Genomic DNA, 23,146 nt, shown 5'->3' with positions numbered 1-23,146 from the left:
GACTCAAATTTGGGGTGTGGCTTACTTGGTTATGGTTAGATTCATTCACCGAAACTGGATCTACTGGAGGAAGAAAAAATTTGGAAATAAGTAAAATATGTTTTATTTTGGATATGTTGATTCTGCAGTATCTTATGGGGTATTTAGATAAAGAACTCATTTCAGGGGTGTACAAAGAAAAAGGAACCAGAAACTATATTAATAAAAAACAAAGAGGAGGGCTTCCCTGGTGGTGCAGTGGCTGAGAGTCTGCCTGCCGATGCAGGGGACACGGGTTCATGCCCCAGTCTGGGAAGATCCCACATGCTGCGGAGCAGCTGGGCCCATGAGCCATGGCCGCTGAGCCTGTGCTCCGCAACAGGAGAGGCCACAACAGTGAGAGGCCTGCGTACCGCAAACAAACAAACAAACAAAAACCAAAGAGGAATAAGAAAACAGAGACAGGGCCACCAATAAAGTAAAAAGAGTTTCATGTAATGTTCAACAATGTTCAGTCCTATAGAGAACGTAATTAAGATAAAGACTGAAATAGTCTTTTTGGTTAATTTGCTTTGAATTGGGCAACTGGATCAACATTACTATTGTAGCTTCCAAAAATAAACAGCTTTGGAGGCCTCACTGAGGTGGATTTAAGAGTGAACAAGAGAGAGCCTCTAGGTAATAAAGAAGAATGGCAGCTACTTACATCTTTGTCTCCCCACATCCACCAGAAACAATAAAGAACAACAAGAACAAATAAATTTATACAAAAATCATACCCTCAACCTGAGGAAAAGATAGGATATATCCAAACCTCAAATTACAGTTGACCCTTGAGCAACATGGAGGTTAGGGATATGCCAACCCTCCATACAGTTGAAAATGTAAGAATATAATTTAGAGTCGACCCTCCATATCTGTGGTTCCTCCATATCTGTGGTTCTACATCTGCAGATTCAATCAACCAAGGATTCAACAAAACTCTACCAAAACAACAATCATAGAAAACTGTAACAAAACAAAGCAAACTGAATTAAAACACTCAAGTAGCATTTGGGTATATAAAAAGCAACCTGACTTGAAAACTCAAAAAAATTAAAAAAAAAAACAGAACAGAAATAGGCAAAAATAACTGGCATAATTGAGAGATGATTAAATTCAAGAAAGAAATGGAAGATAAGGCAAAATCATATCATACATGAAGATTAAATTACAAGGTGCCCATAGAGAACAAACTAAATGAAAATTTAAGAGGCAAAGAAGAAATGCTAAATAACAAGCAATATGAGAAAGGAAACAGGGTTAGAAAGAGTGAAATGGTGGACAAAGGAGAAATAACACATGTATAATTGGAGTCTCTGAAGAAGAAAATAAAAACAATGTAATTAATACTTAAAACTATAATTATAAAAACTTAATTACAAATGAAAAAGATCTGAATTTACATTTTGAAAGGGATCTCAAGGTAACTGGAAAAGTAAACCTAGAATGTCAACTCTGAGACATATCCTGTTAAAACTATTTAGACTTGAAATAAAAAAAAAAATCCTCAAGGATTACAGGCTACATGACCAAATAAACTGTAAAGGCAAAAGAATTAGACTGGCATCAGTCTTCTCAAAATCACATACACACACACACACACACACACACATATGTATATGGCAAGGCAACAATGAAACAGAATTTTCAGAAAACTGAACAAGTGTGAATCAAGGGTTTTATATTCAGCTAAGCTATCCTTCAAGTATCAGTACTATAGAAAAACATCTTTAAATATAAGAAATTAGATAATTGTGTACCCATGAGCCACTAATGAGGAATCTAGTAATGAATGAGCTTCATTCAAGCAAGAGATGACTTGAGAAAACTTCAGCCAATAAACAAATTAAAATGATGCTGAGCATTTATCATATTTATTAAATACGAAGAAGCTTTATGACAAATGAGTAATAGGAATGACAATGCAAAACCAATATATAAACATTTTATGTTGTGACCAGGTAGAAATAAGATAACTAAAAAATGGAACATAAAGAAGTAAGTAGAATAAGCTCATTCATTGCTGTATGCTATATAGGCAATAGGTGTGAATTAAGGGTTTTAAAAACCTGATAAATCAGAAAGTAAACATTTAATTACAATGAGGATAAAGTATAAGTAAAATGGTAACCACTAGAACAAAAATTCAAACCTTCCTAAATATCAACAAAGTTTTTAATGAAATAGCAAATAATGTACATTACATGGAGAAATAAACAGAGCAAATGTAATAATTATAAAATTTTGTGAAAGACGTGAGACCAAACATTCATTCATATTAATAAATATAAATGGGTTTGACACATCTATTAAAGGAAAAGTGCTTCCAATCTGGCTCTCAAAGCAAGAACCAACAGTATGACACATATAAGAAAGTTATTTAAGAAGGCTAAAAATAATGGGATGGACAATGGAATGCTAGGTAAATGAAAACAATAAGAAAGTGAGGGTACCAGGCAAAGTATAATCCAGGCCAAAAAAGGAAAATTGTGACAAAGAAAGCTCTCTTTTAATGCTAAGAGCCACAACTCAAAATAAAGATAATAGTTAACTTGTGCCAAATAACACTGTAACCAGAAGATGCAGGAAGACAAAGATAGAATTGCACTAATAGTAGAAGACGTTAACAAAACAAAGTACAAGACAAAATAAGTGTACAAAAAATGACTATGTATATAGAAGACCTAAACAACATAACATAGACTCTATGACTATAAATCAAACTTGACATGCTGATAGTAGACTGTATACCATCTAAAGTACATATAAACTATTCATAAAAAGTAATCATATATGAGGCCACAAAGTTCCGTAAAGTAGAAATATTAACAAAAAATATCTGATCACAATGTAGTACTAGAAATTACTAACAAATTCAAAAAGCAAAAATGATCTTCTACTGAAATTAATAAACCTTATTTTAAATAATCCTTGGGTCAAATGAGAAATACGAACTGAAAGTAAAATTTTCTAATAATGAAAACACTTTATATCAGAATCTATGACATGTAGTTAAGAGTAAGCAGAAAAATATTGATCAATAAAAGAATTAAGAATAAATGAATTAAATTCATAAATTAAGGAAAACTTCAATGAGTTTACTAAGTTTTCAGAATTGTCACTAATACCCCAAATTATGAAAAGAAACAAACTCAGTCATTACCCATATCTTTTCTCTCTTATTTGCCTCCCTCTTTTCATTGAGAAGATATTGGAAAAGGCTGGAGAGAAATGGGCTAACTTATGAAAACGTGGACAATGGAGATGACTTTTTGAAGTGAATGCTCCAGTACTAAACACTGAGTTGGGAAATAATTTAAAACCCACATATCTTTCCCAGTGGGAATGGAAAGATTTCTACTAGGCAATATGAACTATGATACACAATATTTACTATCTCACAGAGAGACTTACAGAGCTCAGCAATTCTAACAAAACATCTCAATCACACCCCCACTCTCCACCCTTCCCCACAATCTCCTCAGGCTACGAAAAAGTAGATAGAATAGGAACTATCCAGGTCTCAAACTGCAGTGCTGACTGGAAAACAAATTGGTTCAAGTTAAAAAGTATGAAGAAAGCCAAGCAATTTTATTGCTGATAGAATGTACAACACAGATCTCCAAGCATGAACAAGATGAAAAGAAACATTCTGGCAACTCTGTAAACACACCATAGCAAAAAAAAAGAAAAAAGGAGTAAAGAATAAATGTATAAATGAATTGAAACAATGCATGCAAACTACAAAGAGCACGATTAGAAGAAAACTCACACAAAAGAAATTTCCATAAAGTGCTTCTTGAGCAACTTGATGAAAATCTAAATGCAATAGACAAAAGCTCAAAAACAAGATGATTTAAAAAATAGAATTAGGAAGACTGCTTAGCTATAAAAAATGAGAAACCAAAAAAAAAAAAACATTGCTACAGAATCAATAAATAAATTAGGAACAACAGGTACACAGGACAGACAAGGCTAAAAAAATCAAACTGACTTCATTTCCATTTACTAAGGTGACACCAAATATGAATTGGATCAACTAAAAGGAATGCAGAGTACTGGAAATTGCAATACTTGTGTATATATAAGAGAATTTTTTTCCTCATTAAAAAGTTGCTTTAAAATAGAGTCAGGTGTTTAAAGCAAAAATAACAATGTATTCTGTAGATTCTAATAGACATAGAAATAAAATGTAGAAAAACAAAGGGCAAGGTGGGAAAAATGAAAGAAGAAAGTTTTAAGGTTCTTAAAATGTGAAATGGCATATTTTTGGTGGACAAACTCTTAGGGTGGCCTCCATTATGTTCCAGTCCTGGTGTTCACAACCTTGTGATTGCATCCCCTTGAGTGTGGGGATCCAGGACCTGTGACATGCCTCTACCAATAGTATATGGCAACAGATGTGATTTTGTGTATTATGTAAGAGTTCAGCTGCCATCTTTCTGGAATCTCCCTCTCTGTTGCTGGTTGTGAGGAAGCAATAGGCCATGTTAGAGAACCACATGTGGTAAGAAATTGCTGATGCCTAGAAGAGCAGAGAGCACCTTCTGGCCAACAGCCATTAAACAACTGAAGTTTTCAGTTCTAGCTGCAAGGAACTGAATGCTGCAAAGAACCATGTGAGTATGGAAGTGAATCTTTTCTGGGTTCAGTCTCCAGGTGAAAACTCTGTCCTAGGTGACACCTTGGCCTGGTGAGATCCTAAGCAGAGAGGACCCAGTCAAGCTGTGCCCGAACTCCTGACCCACAGAAGCTGAGATATTAAAGATTTGTTGCTTTAAGCTGCTAAAGTTGTAGTAATTTGCTATATGGCAATAAAAAATGGATATTATTGATATAATGTTTAGGTTTAAATCTATCATCTTGTTATTTGCTTTCTCTTTATCCCATCTATACTTTGTTTCCCTGTTCTTCTTTTTCTGCCTTCATTTAGATTATTTTATGTTTCATTTTACCCTCTTTGTTGGGTTTTTGCTATAAATCTTTATTTGCTTGTTTTTTTTTTTTGTGGTATGCGGGCCTCTCACTGTTGCGGCCTCTCCCGTTGTGGAGCACAGGCTCCGGATGCGCAGACTCTGCGGCCATGGCTCACGGGCCCAGCCGCTCCGCGGCACGTGGGACCTTTCCAGACCAGGGCATGAACCCGTGTCCCCTGCATCGGCAGGCGGACTCTCAACCACTGTGACACCAGGGAAGCTCTATTTGCTCGTTTTTTTATCTTAGGATCTGCTTTAGAGTTAATTACATATCTTTATCACAGCCTACATTCAAGTTATGTTATACTGCTTCAAATATAGTACAATATCCTGTACTTTCACTTCTCCCCTTCCCACCCTTGTGCTATTATTGTCATTTATTTTGCTTTTACATGTTATAAACCTCATATGGGTTTTGTTTATAGAAGTAAAATGTCTTTTAAATAAATCTAGAGAATAAGAAAAAAATCTTATATATTTATCCATGTAACTGCTTTCTTTGCATGCCTTGTAATTTTTGACTGCATGCCAGACACTTTGAATTTTTTATTGTGACTACTGGATATATTTTTATTCCTATACATACTTTTAAGCTCTGTTCCGAGATGCAGTTACTTGGAAACAGTTTGAGCCTTTTGCCTCTTGCTTTTAAGATGTCTGTCAAGACTAGATCAGTGCTAAGTGTTGGAATAATTATTCTACACTGCAATTACCATCTGTGTACTCTACCCAATTCCTAGTCAATCTTGAAATTTTCCATTCTAGCTATCAAGAAAGGTTCCCTCTAATCATCTCGGGTAGATCAATCTTTTCCTGGCCTTGGGTAGTTTCCTCACATGCATACAATTAGTCACTGTACAGATACTAGAAGGGGACCCTCTGAAGATCTCTAGAATTCTCTGTGTAGCAATCTCTTCTCTAGTAACCAGTCCTGTTGTCTTAGTCTCCCCAGACTCATAGCTCTACTTTCTCAACTCAGTTAGTTCAACTGGCTCTGCCTGGATTCTCCCAACTTGTACCACAAGGTGGTACACAGCAATAAGATAGGGTAATACAGGGTTTATCTCACTTTCCCCCCATCTCTTAGGGCTCATTATACCTTCTTGCCTGATATCCCATGTCTTAAAAACCATCCTTTCATATATGTTGTCTATTTTTCAGTTGTTCTGGACAGGAAGATAATGTGGCTACTTTGTCTTAGCTGGAAGTGTAAGTCTTGAGTTATTTCTTATGAAAAACAAAGGCTGACTGAGGGTTGAACCAAGAGTGCAAAGGGCAGAGCAAAGAGCCCAATGGAGTCATTCTCAAGAAGCAGGACTGGGGGGAAAAAAAAAAGCAGGACTGGGGCCCTAATCAAGCAACTGGTAACATATGCTTGACTTAATTTTAGAATTACTAGTGAACAGTGACTAAAATGTGCATCAAGTTTTCCATCTTTTTCAATGAATGTTTCTACTGCAGTAACTATATACTTCTCTTACTACTGTATGTTTGATTGTGTGTGTGTGTGTGTGTGTGTGTGTGTGTGTGTGTGTAAGGGGTACAGATAATTTGTCTAAGTTCACAGGTCTTCAGATTGAAGCACCTGAGTAACCTCATCTCCATCTGGGCCTGATTTAGATGGGATCCTGAATTTTGAGCCTAAGCCTAATGCCCTACTGGAATGGGACTTTCCTGGGTGGATTTGAATATGCTTTTCACATAGGAGGAGTATAAGTTTGTGGCCAGAGGGTGGACTGTGGTAGATTAAAGATTATTAATTATTTGACACAAATTATTTGACACTACTCCCACTGAGAGATAGGGTTATGACCCCTCTTCTTGAATGTAGGTGGGCTCTGTGACAACTTTATCACAAAAAGAACACAGCAAAAGTTAAGCTGTACCAGACTCGAGAAGATTGGCACCTTCCACCTCTTATCTCTTGGAACTGTCTTTCGGAATGCTTGCTCTGGAGGAATCCAGAAGCCATATAGCAGGTCCAACTACCCTGAAATTGCCATAGGAGAAAAGAGTATTATAAGCCCGTCCCCAGCTGTTCCATTCATTCCACTATAGGCACCACACATGTGAGTAAAGGAACCATTCCCACTATTCCAGCTTCAACATACACTGTAAGAAGAACAGAGTATCCAGACATATGACCCCAGTCATCTCCAGACATTTGAGCCATCCCAGCTGAGGCCCCGGACATCTTGAAGCAGAGGCAAATCATCCAGCTGAGCCCTGACCAAACGTCTCACCTATAAAACCATGAGATATAATGAAATGGTTATTATAAATAACTAGAACAGGAGGAAAATCAGGAGTTCAGTTTATATATGCTTACTACCGATACAGTTACAGAACAAATGTCAAGTTGGTATTTGGATATGTGATTCTGGAATTCAGTGAAGATGTCCAAAGTGAATAAAAATTTGGAAAACAACCTCCTTGTTCTGTTCTATTTTCATTTTTCCATAGTACTTATCACCTCTGACATTTCCTAGACAATTTATTTATTGTCTAATGTGTACTATCTGTCTTCTCTGATACAATGTAAACTCCTCAAATACAGGGATTTTTGTTTTCTTCACTAATGTAACCCCTGCACACAGACCAGTGACTGACATATAGAAGACACTCAAACATTTGCTGAGTAAATGAACGAACTTAAAAATAGTATTTAAGACCATTTTATTGAGAAAATTACCTTGGGAGAGAGTGAATACAGTAGTTATGGTTTGAGAATAGGCATTTCAACACTTAGAAGTTGACAAGAGGAGAAACCAGCAAAGGAGATTGAGAGGATGCAGCCAGTAAGGAAAGAGGATAAATAAGAGACAGTGTTCTAGAAGCAAAGTAAAAATAGTGTTTCAAGAAGGGGAAGTGATCAAGTATGCCAATGAAGCTGATAGAGTAAGATGAGCACTGAGAATAAATTATTTGATTTGGCAATGTGGAAGGAACTGAGGACCTTACCATAAACAAAACTAAAACTAGTAGAATGGTGAGGATGAAGTCTGACTACTGAGAACAGGAAGAAGATGGAAGGAAAGGAAACAGATTTTTTTTTTTTAATGAATTTTGCTCAACTGGAGAAGAGAAATGGCTAGGGGTGGCAGTATGATGCCAGGGCTTGTTGTTGATATATTATAAAAGGTTTTGTATGCTAATTGAAATAATCTTAGAGAGGAAAAAATCTAATAATTCAGAGGGTAGAGGCATTTGAGTAGGTGAAAAAGGATGAACTCTAGTAGTACATAAATGAGTTGACTAGCTCTAGGTAAGGACAACAAAATAATTTACCTACAGTTATCAAGAGGAGAAGCAGAGTACCTGGGTACAGATGCAGGTATATTAATTAGATGTGGTAGAAACTCCTTCTATTTAGTTCTATTTTCTCAGTAAAACAGGAAGCAAGATTCATCAGCTAAGAATGAAGACAGAGGAGGTGTAAATAGTCCTTTAGCACTGGACTTGAACACACTTGGCACATATCTTGCATTAGAACTTATATTGTGCTGTAATTATTTTTTTTTTTTTAACATCTTTATTGGGGTACAATTGCTCTACAATGGTGTGTTAGTTTCTGCTTTATAACAAAGTGAATCAGTCATACATAAACATATGTTCCCATATGTCTTCCCTCTTGCGTCTCCCTCCCTCCCACCTTCCCTATCCCACCCCTCCAGGCTGTCACAAAGCACCGAGCCAATATCCCTGTGCCATGCGGCTGCTTCCCACTAGCTATCTACCTTACTACGTTTGTTAGTGTGTATATGCCCATGACTCTCTCTCGCCCTGTCACAGCTCACCCTTCCCCCTCCCCATAACCTCAAGTAAGTCCGTTCTCTAGGAGGTCTGCGTCTTTATTCCTGCTTTACCCCTAGGTTCTTCATGACATTTTTTTTCTTAAATTCCATATATATGTGTTAGCATACGGTATTTGTCTTTTTCTTTCTGACTTACTTCACTCTGTATGACAGACTCTAGGTCTATCCACCTCATTACAAATAGCTCCATTTCGTTTCTTTTTATGGCTGAGTAATATTCCATTGTATATATGTGCCACATCTTCTTTATGTAATTATTTTTGAACATATCTCTTGCACCACTAAACTATGAAATAATTTAAGGTATAGGAAGTATTTTTTTATTTTTGTACTACCAGTATGCAACAAAACGCCCTGCAAACAAATGTTTGTTAACTCACTGATTGAATAAATGAATGTTAAAGATTCCTCTGAGACTTTGCAGCAAGGCCAAAAGAGTCTGAAAACAGCGAAAAATAAAATACTATCAAGTATCAAGTATGTGATAATAACTTAAATCCAATTTGTAAATATTGAGAATCTGAAACCATTAAACTTCCAACTTTTATTAAAATTTTAAAACTTCAGATAGAACATAAACATTTCTCTTTTTTCAAGATACTAAAGAAATGAGATGTCAATATTAAAAATAACTACATCGAGTTAGGAGTTACTCTAGAGTACATGTCACATTGATTCTAAATATTCAACATTTCATGACAAAACGTCAAGGTTCCGCTCCAAAAAAATCAAAATCTTTGAAAAAGGGTTACTACAAAAATATCTTCCATATAAAAAATGAAGTAGGAACACTCTTAGAGACCATGGCCATATTTTATATGTATAGGGTTTTTCTCTTCACACCAAGTGTAAGAATACAGGAAAATGAAGAACCTTAGATCATATGGGACAACAGAATGTGTTCCTGACACTAAAAATACTCACATTACTTAAGATTTTGTAATAATCAATACAACCTCAAAATGATGATTTGGCTAAAATTTTTAACTTTCATACAAACCCCAAACAACTGTAAACTGTAATTTTTGGAACAATTACTTTTAAAATCACCAAAATTCAAAGACACTATTTAAAAATACAGAAATAAAAACAAATCATGAACATGTTATATACCTTATTTAATTCTTAATTACTTTTGGGACATTCTTTATTCCTTTAATAAAAAGAATAGTAGTAATATATATGCTATTGGTAGAAAATTAAGAGCTTCTATAAAATGCTGTGAAAAGAAATTTCAATTATTACTAAATATGCCAACTCTTAGTTTAAAAAATGCAAAAGAAGCTAGTCAGCAGACTCAAACTTGAAGCAGACCCGCTTCCCTCTGAAGCAATGATTTGCTATACTTCCTAGATAATCCTTCAGAAAAGTCTTTCTATATGTTAATATAAATAGTTCAGAATACCAAGACAGAGGTACAGAACAGGACATGAACAGGTCACATGACATAACTGGTCTTGCTCCACAGTTACTACAGTGAAGTCCACAGGAGCAGGTGGGGAAGGAAACCGACACAATCCAATGATGCAGTTGTCATTAAACCCAGATCATGATTCTCTTCCTATTACCTGATGATCAGTTGTTTAGTTAGATGCAATGGAAATAAAACTGAAAGAAATATGAAGAGGAAATAAAAAATGAAAGGTATGTCTCAACATTTTTTATTTTTGGTGAAGTCAAATGGTTTCCACCACTGAGCAAACTGCAGTACTTTCTTCCTCTGATCCTCAAAGCTTTCTCGGATCCCTTTCCTCCAAAGTCTTGGTTCTACATCCAGCATCCCACCAATGATTTCCTTTCAAAGAATGAGAAAAATACAAACACGTGCATGTATAAATACTAAAAACAGGAATGAAACTATTTCAATTTATTCTGTTACTAAATATAACATTAAGTAGTTCTCCGTGAGGATCAAATTTTACATAGGTATTAGTTTCAAGTTAAAAATAAACATTCTTTTCATTTAGTTCTAACTATGCAAACCCTGTGATTCTAGGGGTCCTAGCTGTGTCTCCTGTCAAACAATTTGTCTATTTTGTTGCTTGTTAACACATCTATCAGACAGCAGCAAAGGGGAGGAAGAGAAAATGGAATTTAACTAATTTGGTCCTTATTAGCTGCTCTGGTAAAAGTTTGAAGAAAAAGTTGATCAACATGTAGCAATTATTAACTTGGTTGTTCAACTACAGTTGAATCTCCGGCTAATGTTCTCCCTACTACCCAGTATAGTTAAAAGCCAGTTTCTTCTACTATTAGCTGTAGATATTTTTTCAGGAAACAAAATCATATTTTAGTACTAATCTAAGCAAACCAAGAATTAGAAATTATAAATCACCTTCATTTAAAAAGTCACATTCCCAAGCCCTGAAAGGAATGGATTTCTGACTGTCTGCTTATTACTCTAGATCATTTCCTTCATGATCCTCTTCCTGTGCTATCAGCTACAGAAATTAATCAAATTTATGATAGTGAGTATCCATGTACAGAAAGATATGGGGGAGATTTATAATGCTTCAAGGAAGGGAAGTACGGTAATACAGGAAAATCTTGGGCTAAGGGTTGAGTTCTGCATATTCAGTCTAGGTCTGCAGGATTGTGTGGTAAGACCTTGGACATAATCACTCTAAGACATAGGTTCTTCATCTTAACAAATATACTAAAGGGACATACTATGTACAAGCAAGTGCCAAATATTGTAGGGGATACAGAGATAACTAAAATACATTTCTGTGTCTTCAGAAAGCTCATAACAGAATGTGGAGCTGTGGTGGGAGTTATAAAGCAGAATAAGGCAAATGTCAAAGCAGACTACATGGAAACTCAAAAAGAAAGAAGATTCTAATTGTTGGATAAATCAGGAAAAGCTTCATGGAAAAGGAAATCTCTTTTCAGTGGGAAAGGGAAATAAAGGGGTTAAGAAAGACATAGTTTAAAAAGAGGGCACATTTAGATTTAATGCAAGAGTTTCTTGGCACCAGCCAATCACTAGCAATGTAGTTTAAGAAAGCCTAGCTTATAAATTGATCTAAAACTGTCTATAAAGCATCAAGTTTTGTCTCATGGGTACCATATAAGGACTGATTCTTGTTCTGTTACTGAAGCAGATGTTAATGGAAAGAGACCAACCCTTCTTGCTCTCTAAACAACTGCAGGCTGAAGGGAGTTTTGGTCTCATAGGCTGTTTCTTGGAAAGAAGATTTTGGAGAAAACAGATCAATGATGTAATGCTAACTAAAGAAGCTTTCCTTTTAACATTAAAACAGTATCATAAAAATCATAGCACATGCATAATATTGGGGGGGGGGCGATCTCCCAATTAAATTTATGCAAGTTAAAAAATTGATATTTTATTTCATTTTCACTAGAATTAAGTTTTCTTTTTTTGAAAGAAATAAATGCAGAGTCATAAAGCTTTGAGTTATAAAGCTCTATTGAATAACAACAGAATTTTTCAGAGCAATGAAAACAAATTTCTTTCTAATTAACTCTGGGAAAAGATATTCTGAAAAATTCTCAGACAAGTTTCTGTAACATATCTCAACAGTTCATAGATGAATGTGATTTTAGGCCTCTAGCTAACCTTTAAGGATAACAGCATAAACATTTTTGAGTCCAAACCTCTTACATGTCACTATTCTTTGCAGAAAATGATCTTACACAGGAGATGAAAGTGGGGAGGAAGAACAGGGAACAATGGACAGAGTTCATCTAGGCTCCTCTAATTTAGAGAGAAAGGCCTGAGTTATACTAGATTGAAAGGTCACTTCTAGAGCTGTTATTGCCCAGACTTCTTTTGATTGCTTCAATAGCTACACTAATTTCATTCTAGTCCCTGATACTAACTTACATACTTCCCAGATCTCAGTAGACCTTAAATTTAAGGACTATAACCCTAGAAGGCAATCTGTAGTAACAGAAAAAATCCACTAGCAAAAAATGAAAGATCTACACTCTAGTATCTGTCCAGAAACTATCTGTGTGAAATGAGTGACACATTCTTGGACTATATCGTTCTTAATTATAAATAAAGATGTGAGATCATTTGTTCTCTAGTTCAACCATGAGCTTATGCACCCCTTGTTTCTGTCACTTAGCACATGACCATGGGGAAGTTATATAGCCTCTCTGTAGCTCAGTTTCATCATCTATAAAATGAAAGTATAAAAATATCTATATAATAGAGTTATTGTGAGCATTAAATGAGTGCTCAGAACAGTAACAGGCTCATTGTAAACCCTCAATGAGTGCGTTATCATCATTATCAATTATCATCAATCACTCTCAGCACAAGCCTGGCTGACTCCACAGGAAAAACATTATAGTCACCACTGACACTGTCAACAAATGTTTGGTTACAAAGTAATATTCCTGTTATAAATATTCTGGGATATATTTATTAACAGTTTCTGGGTACTCCCTCTAAAACTTGGGTGGAACAGTAATAACCAACTTCACTATATATTGTGCCCAAAGTTTTGATTTCCCTTCAAAAGAAAAGTGTTACAAAATTGCTAAACTCTGGTACTTTACTAAATTTGTGAGCGTACCTTTCCAAAGTAATGAGGGAATTTGTGTTGATCTTCAATGACATGGGCAAACCCTCCCTGGAGGCCAAAATTCACAGAGAAGTAAGGTAAGCCTCTGGGTACCTAAATAAACAGATAAATCACACATGAATACAGCATGAAATCAGAAAGTTATGCTTAATCCCTCTTCCTAATTAAGCATCCCTCAAGACAAACGTATACACTGAATTTCCAGTTCTATAGGTATTTAAACAATAACCTAACTTCTTAAATAAAACATTTCATTTGGTAGCCTTTCAGCTAGATAGTGCTTTATAATATCCAGCAATTATAATCAGAACCAATTATTTTTGTCTTATGGGGAAACAGGAAAGAAAAGGCATTTTTAAAATATATAACAACCGAGTAATTTTCCTTAAACTATGCAAATAGAGATTAAGGATATACTTTCTTATATTTTCCTCACAATGCAGAGGTATAACATTCCTGAGATTATACTGCTATTTATTGATCAAAGATAAATTAAACATGAACAATCATAGTTTTTTATTAACTGGTGAGGTGGGTATAGAAATTTTTAGTTTACCAACCTTGTTTCAAAATATTTCCATGATTAGCTATTATCTTTCCCTGTCTTTTATCCCTCCCTCTTTCTATACACACTCACGCACAGACACACAAACACACACACACGTGTGCATGCATGAAGTATTTTAAACACTATCTTGATTGGAAAAGGCCATAATTTCTAGCTTTAAAAGTTAAGTAGATCTTGTGTCCTTGCAAGTTTTTCCTTCAAGCCCTTATTCTGTCACTAGAAAGTATTCAAACTGTCAATTTAAAGTAATATCTCTCTCCTCTAATACCCTTATACAGTCAGCATTTACTAATTTTGGCAGTGAATTACATATTTCTACTTAACTATATATATTTTGTATTGTGTCCTCAGGAAGGCATGACTTGGAAAGAGATAGTATGGTATGGTGGAAGAAGAGTGGTCATCTTGAAATAGTATAAAGCAATTAAAATTGGGGATTATAAAGACTTGTTCAGGTTATAGGAAAAGCATAATTAAAAAATAATCCGTTTACAAAATAGTACAATACGTAAAATGCAGAGAAATGGGTTACTACTTTGTGCTTTTTAAAAATATTTTCACATTTTAAAATAAAATGTGAAAACATGTATGACACAGACAATTAGGAAAAAAATAAAGAGAAAGACAAGGCTCTAATCACAGCTCTGATACTTATAACTACGTAACTTCAGGCAAGTTATTTAACATCTGTGAGTCTCATGAGAAATATGAAGAGCTCAGAAGTCTGCTGTGAAGATCAAATAGAAAAATGTATATAAATGCTTGGCACAGAGAATATTATTCAAATATGACTTTCACTTCCATCTATTAATAGCACTTTGTGCAAATCTGATAGTCAAAGAAAAAGAAACAGAAGGCTCCGTTAAAATATATACATATATATATGTATATATGTATATATTTTTAACATCTTTATTGGAGTATAATTGCTTTACAATGGTGTGTTAGTTTCTGCTTTATAACAAAATGAATCAGCTATACATATACATATATCCCCATATCTCTTCCCTCTTGCGTCTCCCTCCCTCCCACCCTCCTTACCCCACCCCTCTAGGTGGTCACAAAGCACAGAGCTGTTCTCCCTGTGCTATGCAGCTGCTTCCCACGAGCTATCAGTTTTACATTTGGTAGTGTATATGTGTTCATGCCACTCTCACACTTTGTCCCAGTTTACCCTTCCCTCTCCCTGTGTCCTCAAGTCCATTCTCTAGTAGGTCTGTGTCTTTATTCCCAATGCTGCACCTAGGTTCTTCATGATCATTTTTTTTTAATATTCCATACATATGTGTTAGCATACGGTATTTGTCTTTCTTTTTCTGACTTTCTTCACTCTGTATGACAGACTCAAGGTCCATCCACCTCACTACAAATAACTCAATTTCGTTTCTTTTTATGGCTGAGTAATATTCCATTGTATATATGTGCCAATTCTTCTTCTTTATCCATTCATCTGTTGATGGACACTTAGGTTGCTTCCATGTCCTGGTTACTGTAAATAGAGTTGCAATGAACATTGTGGTACATGACACTTTTTGAATTATGGTTTTCTCAGGGTATATACCAAGAAGTGGGATTGCTGGGTGGTATGGTATTTCTACTTTTAGTTTTTTAAGGAAGCACCATACTGTTCTCCATAGTGGCTGTATCAATTTACATTCCCACCAACAGTGCAAGAGGGTTCCCTTTTCTCCACACCCTCTCCAGCATTTACTGTTTGTAGATTTTTTGATGATGGCCATTCTGACAGGTGTGAGGTGATACCTCATTTTAGTTTTGATTTGCATTACTCTAATGATTAATGATGTTGAGCATTCTTTCTTGGCAATCTGTATATCTTCTTTGGAGAAATGTCTATTTAGGTCTTCTGCCCATGTTTGGATTGGGTTGTTTGTTTATTTGATATTGAGCTGCATGAGCTGCTTGTAAATTTTGGAGATTAATCCTTTGTCAGTTGCTTCATTTGCAAACATTTTCTCCCATTCTGAGAGCTGTCTTTTGGTCTTGTTTATGGTTTCCTTTGCTGTGCAAAAGTTTTGAGTTTCATTAGGTCCCATTTTTTAAGTTTTGTTTTTTTTGCATTTCTTTAGGAGATGGGTCAAAAAGGATCTTGCTGTGACTTATGTCATAGAGTGTTCTGCCTATGTTTCCCTCTAAGAGTTTTATAGTGTCTGGCCTTACATTTAGGTCTTTAATCCATTTTGAGTTTATTTTTGTGAATGGTGTTAGGGAGTGTTCTAATTTCATTCTTTTACATGTAGCTGTCCAGTTTTCCCCGCACCACTTATTGAAGAGGCTGTCTTTTCGCCATTGTATATTCTTGCCTCCTTTATCAAAAATAAGGTGACCATAGGTGCATGGGTTTATCTCGGCTTTCTATCCTGTTCCATTGATCTATATTTCTGTTTTTGTTCCAGTACCATATTGTCTTGATTACTGTAGCTTTGTAGTATAGTCTGAAGTCAGGGAGTCTGATTCCTCCAGCTCCGTTTTTCTTTCTCAAGATTGCTTTGGCTATTTGGGGTCTTTTGTATTTCCATACAAATTGTGAAATTTTTTGTTCTAGTTCTGTGAAAAATGCCTTTGGTAGTTTGATAGAGATTGCATTGAATCTGCAGACTGCTTTGGGTACTAGAGTCATTTTCACAATGTTGATTCTTCCAATCCAAGAACATGGTATATCTCTCCATCTGTTTGTATCATCTTTAATTTCTTTCACCAGTTTCATAGTTTTTTCCATACAGGTCTTTTGTCTCCTTAGGTAGGTTTATTCCTAGGTATTTTATTCTTTTTGTTGCAGTGGTAAATGGGAGTGTTTCCTTAATTTCTCTTTCAGATTTTTCATCATTAGTGTATAGGAATGCAAGGGATTTCTGTGCATTAATTTTGTATCCTGCTACTTTGCCAAATTCATTGATTAGCTCTAGTAGTTCTCTGGTAGCATCTTTAGGATTCTCTATGTATAGTATCATGTCATCTGCAAACAGTGACAGCTTTACTTCTTCTTTTCTGATTTGGATTTCTTTTTCTTTTCTGATTGCTGTGGCTAAAACTTCCAAAACAATGTTATATAATAGTGGTGAGAGTGGGCAATCTTGTCTTGTTCCTGATCTTAGTGGAAATGGTTTCAGTTTTTCACCATTGAGGACGATGTTGGCTGTGGGTTTGTCATATATGGCCTTTATTATCATTAAAATATTTTTGCTACCTGAAGTAGATCAACGTGTGAGACATGAATTTGAATGGCTAAAATCATGTTGTAGACTACCATCAATTAAAAAGCAGTACTTTGAGGAAGAGATAACTTCAGAAAGCAATTTATGATGACAGTGCCCATGCTTTTTGTTTGTATTACACTGTGTTTGGCAGAAAAAATGGCTTCCATGTTACGTTGTATGGCAAAAAGGACTTTGCAGATACAATTAAGTTAGGGGTCTTGAAATGGGGAGATTATCCTGGGTTATATAGCATATGATAGGAGGATCAGAGTCAGAGAAAGACTGGAAAATGCTATACTGGTTGACTTTGAACACAAAGGAAAGAACCACAAGCCATGGAATGCAGGTGGTTTCTAGAAACGAAAAAGGCAAGGGAATGGATTCTCCCTGAGAGCCTCCAAAGGAAAAAAAAAAAAAAAAAAGTAGGCCTGCTAACACCTTGACTTAGCCCAGTAAAACTGAGTTCATATTTGTGACTTCCAGAACTATGAGATAACAAATGTGCTGTTTTTAAAGCACTAAGTTTGTGGTAATTTGTATATATCAATACATACCAAAGCTCAACAACATATGGCATAATTGCCAAGATGGCAAAATGAACACATTATTTCTAAACAAAGAACAGTTGCGTGCCACAAGAACTCTTCTCTCACTGCAGGCAGAAAAGGTACAACCTAATGTCTTGCCTGAAGAGTTGTGAGTCGGTAGGCATTGCAAAGAATTCAGTATAAAAGTATATGTACATTTAGCACTTCCTTTTCCTGCCTTGACCAGCCAGAGGGATAGAAGTTGGAACATTGGCACCACCCATGAAGAGTACTGACAGAATTACAGCAAAAAATTTTACTGATGATAGGAAAACAGTAGTATTTGAGCTTTCCCCTTTTAATATTCCAGATTTTAATCCTGACTTCGTATAATTGTCCTCATATTTGATGGTCTTAGGGTAAACCCAAATTTTCCTTGAGGTGGACTTTGCTTAGCTTTGAAGCTCAAACCCAAGATGTCTTAGATGTTTTTCAACTGCTACAGTTAACACAAAATTACAGTTAAAAATCATATTAAAAAGTAGAGGGGGAGAATTGGGAAGATGGCGGGGGGAATTGGGAAGATGGCGGAAGAGTAAGACGCGGAGATCACCTTCCTCCCCACAGATACACCAGAAATACATCTACACGAGGAACAACTCCTACAGAACACCTACTGAACGCTGGCAGAAGACCTCAGACTTCCCAAAAGACAAGAAACTCTCCACGTACCTGGGTAGGGCAAAACAAAAAAGAATAAACAGAGACAAAAGGATAGGGACGGGACCTGCACCAGTAGGAGGAAGCTGTGAAGGAAGAACAGTTTCCACACACTAGGAAGCCCCTTCGCGGGCAGAGACTGCGGGTGGTGGAGGGGGAAAGCTTCGGGGCGGAAACTCCGGAAGAGAGCACATCAACAGGGGTGCGGAGGGCAAAGCGGAGAGATTCCCGCACAGAGGATTGGTGCCGACCAGCACTCACCAGCCCGAGAGGTTTGTCTGCTCACCCGCTGGGGCGGGCACGGCTGGCAGCTGATGCTCGGGCTTCGGTAGGAGTGCAGGGAGAGGACTGGGGTTGGCGGCATGAACACAGCCTGCAGGGCGTCACTGCACCACGGCTAGCCGGGAGGGAGTCCGGGGAAAACTGTGGACCTGCCGAAGAGGCAAGAGACTTTTTCTTGCCTCTTTATTTCCTGGTGCACGAGGAGAGGGGATTAAGAGTGCTGCTTAAAGGAGCTCTAGAGACGGGCGCGAGCCGCAGCTAACAGGGCGGACCACAGAGACGGGCATGAGACACTAAGGCAGCTGCTGCCACCAACAAGAAGCCTGTGTGCGAGCACAGGTCACTATCCACACCTCCCTTCATGGGAGCCTGTGCAGCCCGCCACTGCCAGGGTCCTGGGATCCAGGGAAAACTTCCCGAGAATGCATGGCAAGCCTCAGGCTGGTACAACGTCCTGCCGGTCTTTGCTGCCGCAGGCTCGCCCCGCATTTGCACCCCTCCCTCCCCCCGGCCTGAGAGAACCTGAGTCCCTGAAGCAGCTGCTCCTTTAACCCCGTCCTGTCTGAGTGAAGAACAGACGCCCTCCGGCGACCTACACACAGAGGCAGGGCCAAATCCAAAGCTGAGCCCCGGGAGCTGTGCGAACAAAGAAGAGAAAGGAAAGTCTCTCCCAGCAGCCTCAGAAGCAGCGGATTAAAGCTCCACAATCAACTTGATGTATACTGCATCTGTGGAATACCCGAATAGACAACTAATCATCCCAAATTGAGGAGGTGGACTTTGATAGCAAGATTTATTATTTTTTCCCCTTTACCTCTTTTTGTGTGTATGTGTATGCTTCTGTGTGAGATTTTGTCTGTATAGCTTTGTTTTCACCATTTGTCCTAGGTTTCTATCCATCCGTTTTTTTATTCAGAGCCGTGTGCATGAAAGGCTCTTGGTGCTGCAGCCAGGAGTCAGTGCTGCACCTCTGAGGTGGGAGAGCCAACTTCAGAACACTGGTCCACAAGTGACCTCCCAGCTCCAAATAATATCAAACGGCGAAAATCTCCCAGAGATCTCCATCTCAACACCAACACCCAGCTTCACTCAATGACCAGCAAGCTACAGTGCTGGACACCCTATGCCAAACAACTAGCAAGACAGGAACACAAGCCCACCCATTAGCAGAGAGGCTGCCTAAAATCATAATAAGTCCACAGACACCCCAAAACACACCACCAGACGTGGACCTGCCCACCAGAAAGACAAGATCCAGCCTTATCCACCAGAACACAGACACTAGGCCCCTCCACCAGGAAGCCTACACAACCCACTGAACCAACGTTAGCCAATGGGGACAGACACCAAAAACAACAGGAACTACGAACCTGCAGCCTGCAAAAAGGAGACCCCAAACACAGTAAGATAAGCAAAAGGAGAAGACAGAAAAACACACAGCAGATGAAGGAGCAAGGTAAAAACCCACCAGACCTAACAAATGAAGAGGAAATAGCCAGTCTACCTGAAAAAGAATTCAGAATAATGATAGTAAGGATGATCCAAAATCTTGGAAATAGAATGGACAAAATGCAAGAAACAGTTAACAAGGACCTAGAAGAACTAAAGATGAAACTAACAACGATGAACAACACAATAAATGAAATTAAAAATACTCTAGATGGGATCAATAGCAGCATAACTGAGGCAGAAGAACGGATAAGTGACCGGGAAGGTAAAATAGTGGAAATAACTACTGCAGAGCAGAATAAAGAAAAAAGAATGAAAAGAACTGAGGACTATCTCAGAGACCTCTGGGACAACATTAAATGCACCAACATTCGAATTATAGGGGTTCCAGAAGAAGAAGAGAAAAAGAAAGGGACTGAGAAAATATTTGAAGAGATTATAGTTGAAAACTTCTCTAACATGGGAAAGGAAATATTTAGTCAAGTCCAGGAAGCACAGAGAGTCCCATACAGGATAAATCCAAGGAAAAACACGCCAAGACACATATTAATCAAACTGTCAAAAATTAGATACAAAGAAAACATATTAAAAGCAGCAAGGGAAAAACAACAAATAACACACAAGGGAATCCACATAAGGTTAACAGCTGATTTTTCAGCAGAAACTCTGAAAGCCAGAAGGGACTGGCAGGACATACTTAAAGTGATGAAGGAGAAGAACCTACAACCAAGAATACCCTACCCAGCAAGGATCTCATTCAGATATGATGGAGAAATTAAAACCTTTACAGACAAGCAAAAGCTAAGAGAACTCAGCACCATCAAACCAGCTTTACAACAAATGTTAAAGGATCTTCTCTAGGGAAGAAACACAAGAGAAGAAAAGATTTACAATAACAAACCCAAAACAATTAAGAAAATGGGAATAGGAACAGGCATATCCATAATTACCTTAAGTGTAAATAGATTAAACGCTCCCACCAAAAAACACAGATTGGCTGAATGGATACCAAAACAAGACCCATATATATGCTGTCTACAAGAGACCCACTTCAGACCTAGAGACACATACAGACTGAAAGTGAGGGGATGGAAAAAGATATTCCAAGCAAATGGAAACCAAAAGTAACCTGGAGTAGCAATTCTCACATCAGACAAAATAGACGTTAAAATAAAGACTACTACAAGAGACAAAGAAGGTCACTACATAATGATAAAGGGATCGATCCAAGAAGAAGATGTAACAATTGTAAATATTTATACACCCAACATAAGAGCACCTCAATACATAAGGCAAATACTAACAGCCATAAAAGGGGAAATTGACAGTAACACATTCATAGTAGGGGACTTTAACACCCCACTTTCACCAATGGACAGATCATCCAAAATGAAAATGAATAAGGAAACACAAGCTTTAAATGATACATTAAACAAGATGGATCTAATTGATATTTATAGGACATTCCATCCAAAAACAACAGAAAACACATTTTTCTCAAGTGGAACATTCTCCAGGATACATCATATCTTGGGTCACAAGTCAAGCCTTGGTAAATTTAAGAAAATTGAAATTGTTTCAAGTATCTTTTCCGACCGCAATGCTATGAGGCTAGATATCAATTACAGGAAAAATCTGTAAAAAATACAAACACGTGGAGGCTAAACAATACACTACTTCATAACCAAGTGATCACTGAAGAAATCAAAGAGGAAATCAAAAAATACCTAGAAATAAATGACAATGGAGACATGACGACCCAAAACCTACGGGATGCAGCAAAAGCAGTTCTAAGAGGGAAGTTTATAGCATACAATCCTACCTCAAGAAACAGGAAACATCTTGAATAAACAACCTAACCTTGCACGTAAAGCAGTTAGAGAAAGAAGAACAAAAAACCCCCAAAATTAGCAGAAGGAAAGAAATCATAAAGATCAAATCAGAAATAAATGAAAGAGAAATGAAGGAAACGACAGCAAAGATCAATAAAACTAAAAGGTGGATCTTTTAGAAGATAAACAAAATTGACAAACTATTAGCCAGACTCATCAAGGAAAAAAAGGAGAAGACAGAAATCAATAGAATTAGAAAAGAAAAAGGAGAACAACTGACACTACAGAAATACAAAAGATCATGAGAGATTACTACAAGCAACTCTATGCTAATAAAATGGACAACCTGGAAGAAATGGACAAATTCTTAGAAATGCACAACGTGCGAAGACTGAATCAGGAAGAAATAGAAAATATGAACAGACTAATCACAAGCACTGAAATTGAAACTGTGATTAAAAACCTTCCAACAAACAAAATCCCAGGACCAGATGGCTTTGCAGGCGAATTCTATCAAACATTTAGAGAAGAGCTAACACCTACCCTTCTCAAACTCTTGCAAAATATAGCAGAGGGAGGAACACTCCCAAACTCATTCTACAAGGCACCACCACCAAAACCAGACAAGGATGTCACAAAGAAAGAAAACTACAGGCCAATATCACTGATGAACATAGATGCAAAAATCCTCAACAAAATACTAGCAAACAATCCAACAGCACATTAAAAGGATCATACACCATGATCAAGTGGGGTTTATTCCACGAATGCAAGGATTCTTCAATATACACAAATCAATCAACATGATACACCATATTAACAAATTGAAGGAGAAAAACCATATCATCATCTAAACAGATGCAGAGAAAGATTTTGACAAAATTCAACACCCATTTATGATAAAAATCCTGCAAAAAGTAGGCATAGAGGGAACTTACCTCAACGTAATAAAGGCCATATTAGACAAACCCACAGTCAACATCATCCTCAATGGTGAAAAACTGAAAGCATTTCCACTAAGATCAGGAACAAGACAAGGTTGTCCACTCTCACCACTCTTATTCAACATAGCTTTGGAAGTTTTAGGCACAGGAATCGGAGAAGAAAAGGAAATAAAAGGAATCCAAATCGGAAAAGCAGAAGTAAAGCTGTCACTGTTTGCAGATGACATGATACTATACATAG

The 23,146-nt window shown here is 37.0% G+C and overlaps 1 protein-coding gene across 2 annotated transcripts in view; it reads right to left on the bottom strand.

Moving 5' to 3' along the window:
* Positions 1 to 9,343: 9,343 nt before the first annotated feature.
* CWF19L2 (CWF19 like cell cycle control factor 2) overlaps positions 9,344 to 23,146 on the bottom strand; it is a 194,148-nt gene continuing 180,345 nt past the window's right edge. For both annotated transcript variants that reach the window (XM_079929782.1, XM_079929783.1), the window contains 2 exons: positions 13,360 to 13,461; positions 9,344 to 10,607 (listed from right to left, as the gene is read on the bottom strand). In XM_079929782.1, coding sequence (XP_079785908.1) covers positions 10,464 to 10,607; positions 13,360 to 13,461 — 246 coding nt within the window. In that variant the 3' untranslated portion in view covers positions 9,344 to 10,463. The remainder of the gene's footprint in view (positions 10,608 to 13,359; positions 13,462 to 23,146) is intronic.

The sequence above is a fragment of the Stenella coeruleoalba genome, assembly GCF_951394435.1.
Source record: "Stenella coeruleoalba genome assembly, chromosome: 8".
Lineage (NCBI taxonomy): Eukaryota > Metazoa > Chordata > Mammalia > Artiodactyla > Delphinidae > Stenella > Stenella coeruleoalba.
This window is presented reverse-complemented; position numbering and strand designations above follow the sequence as displayed.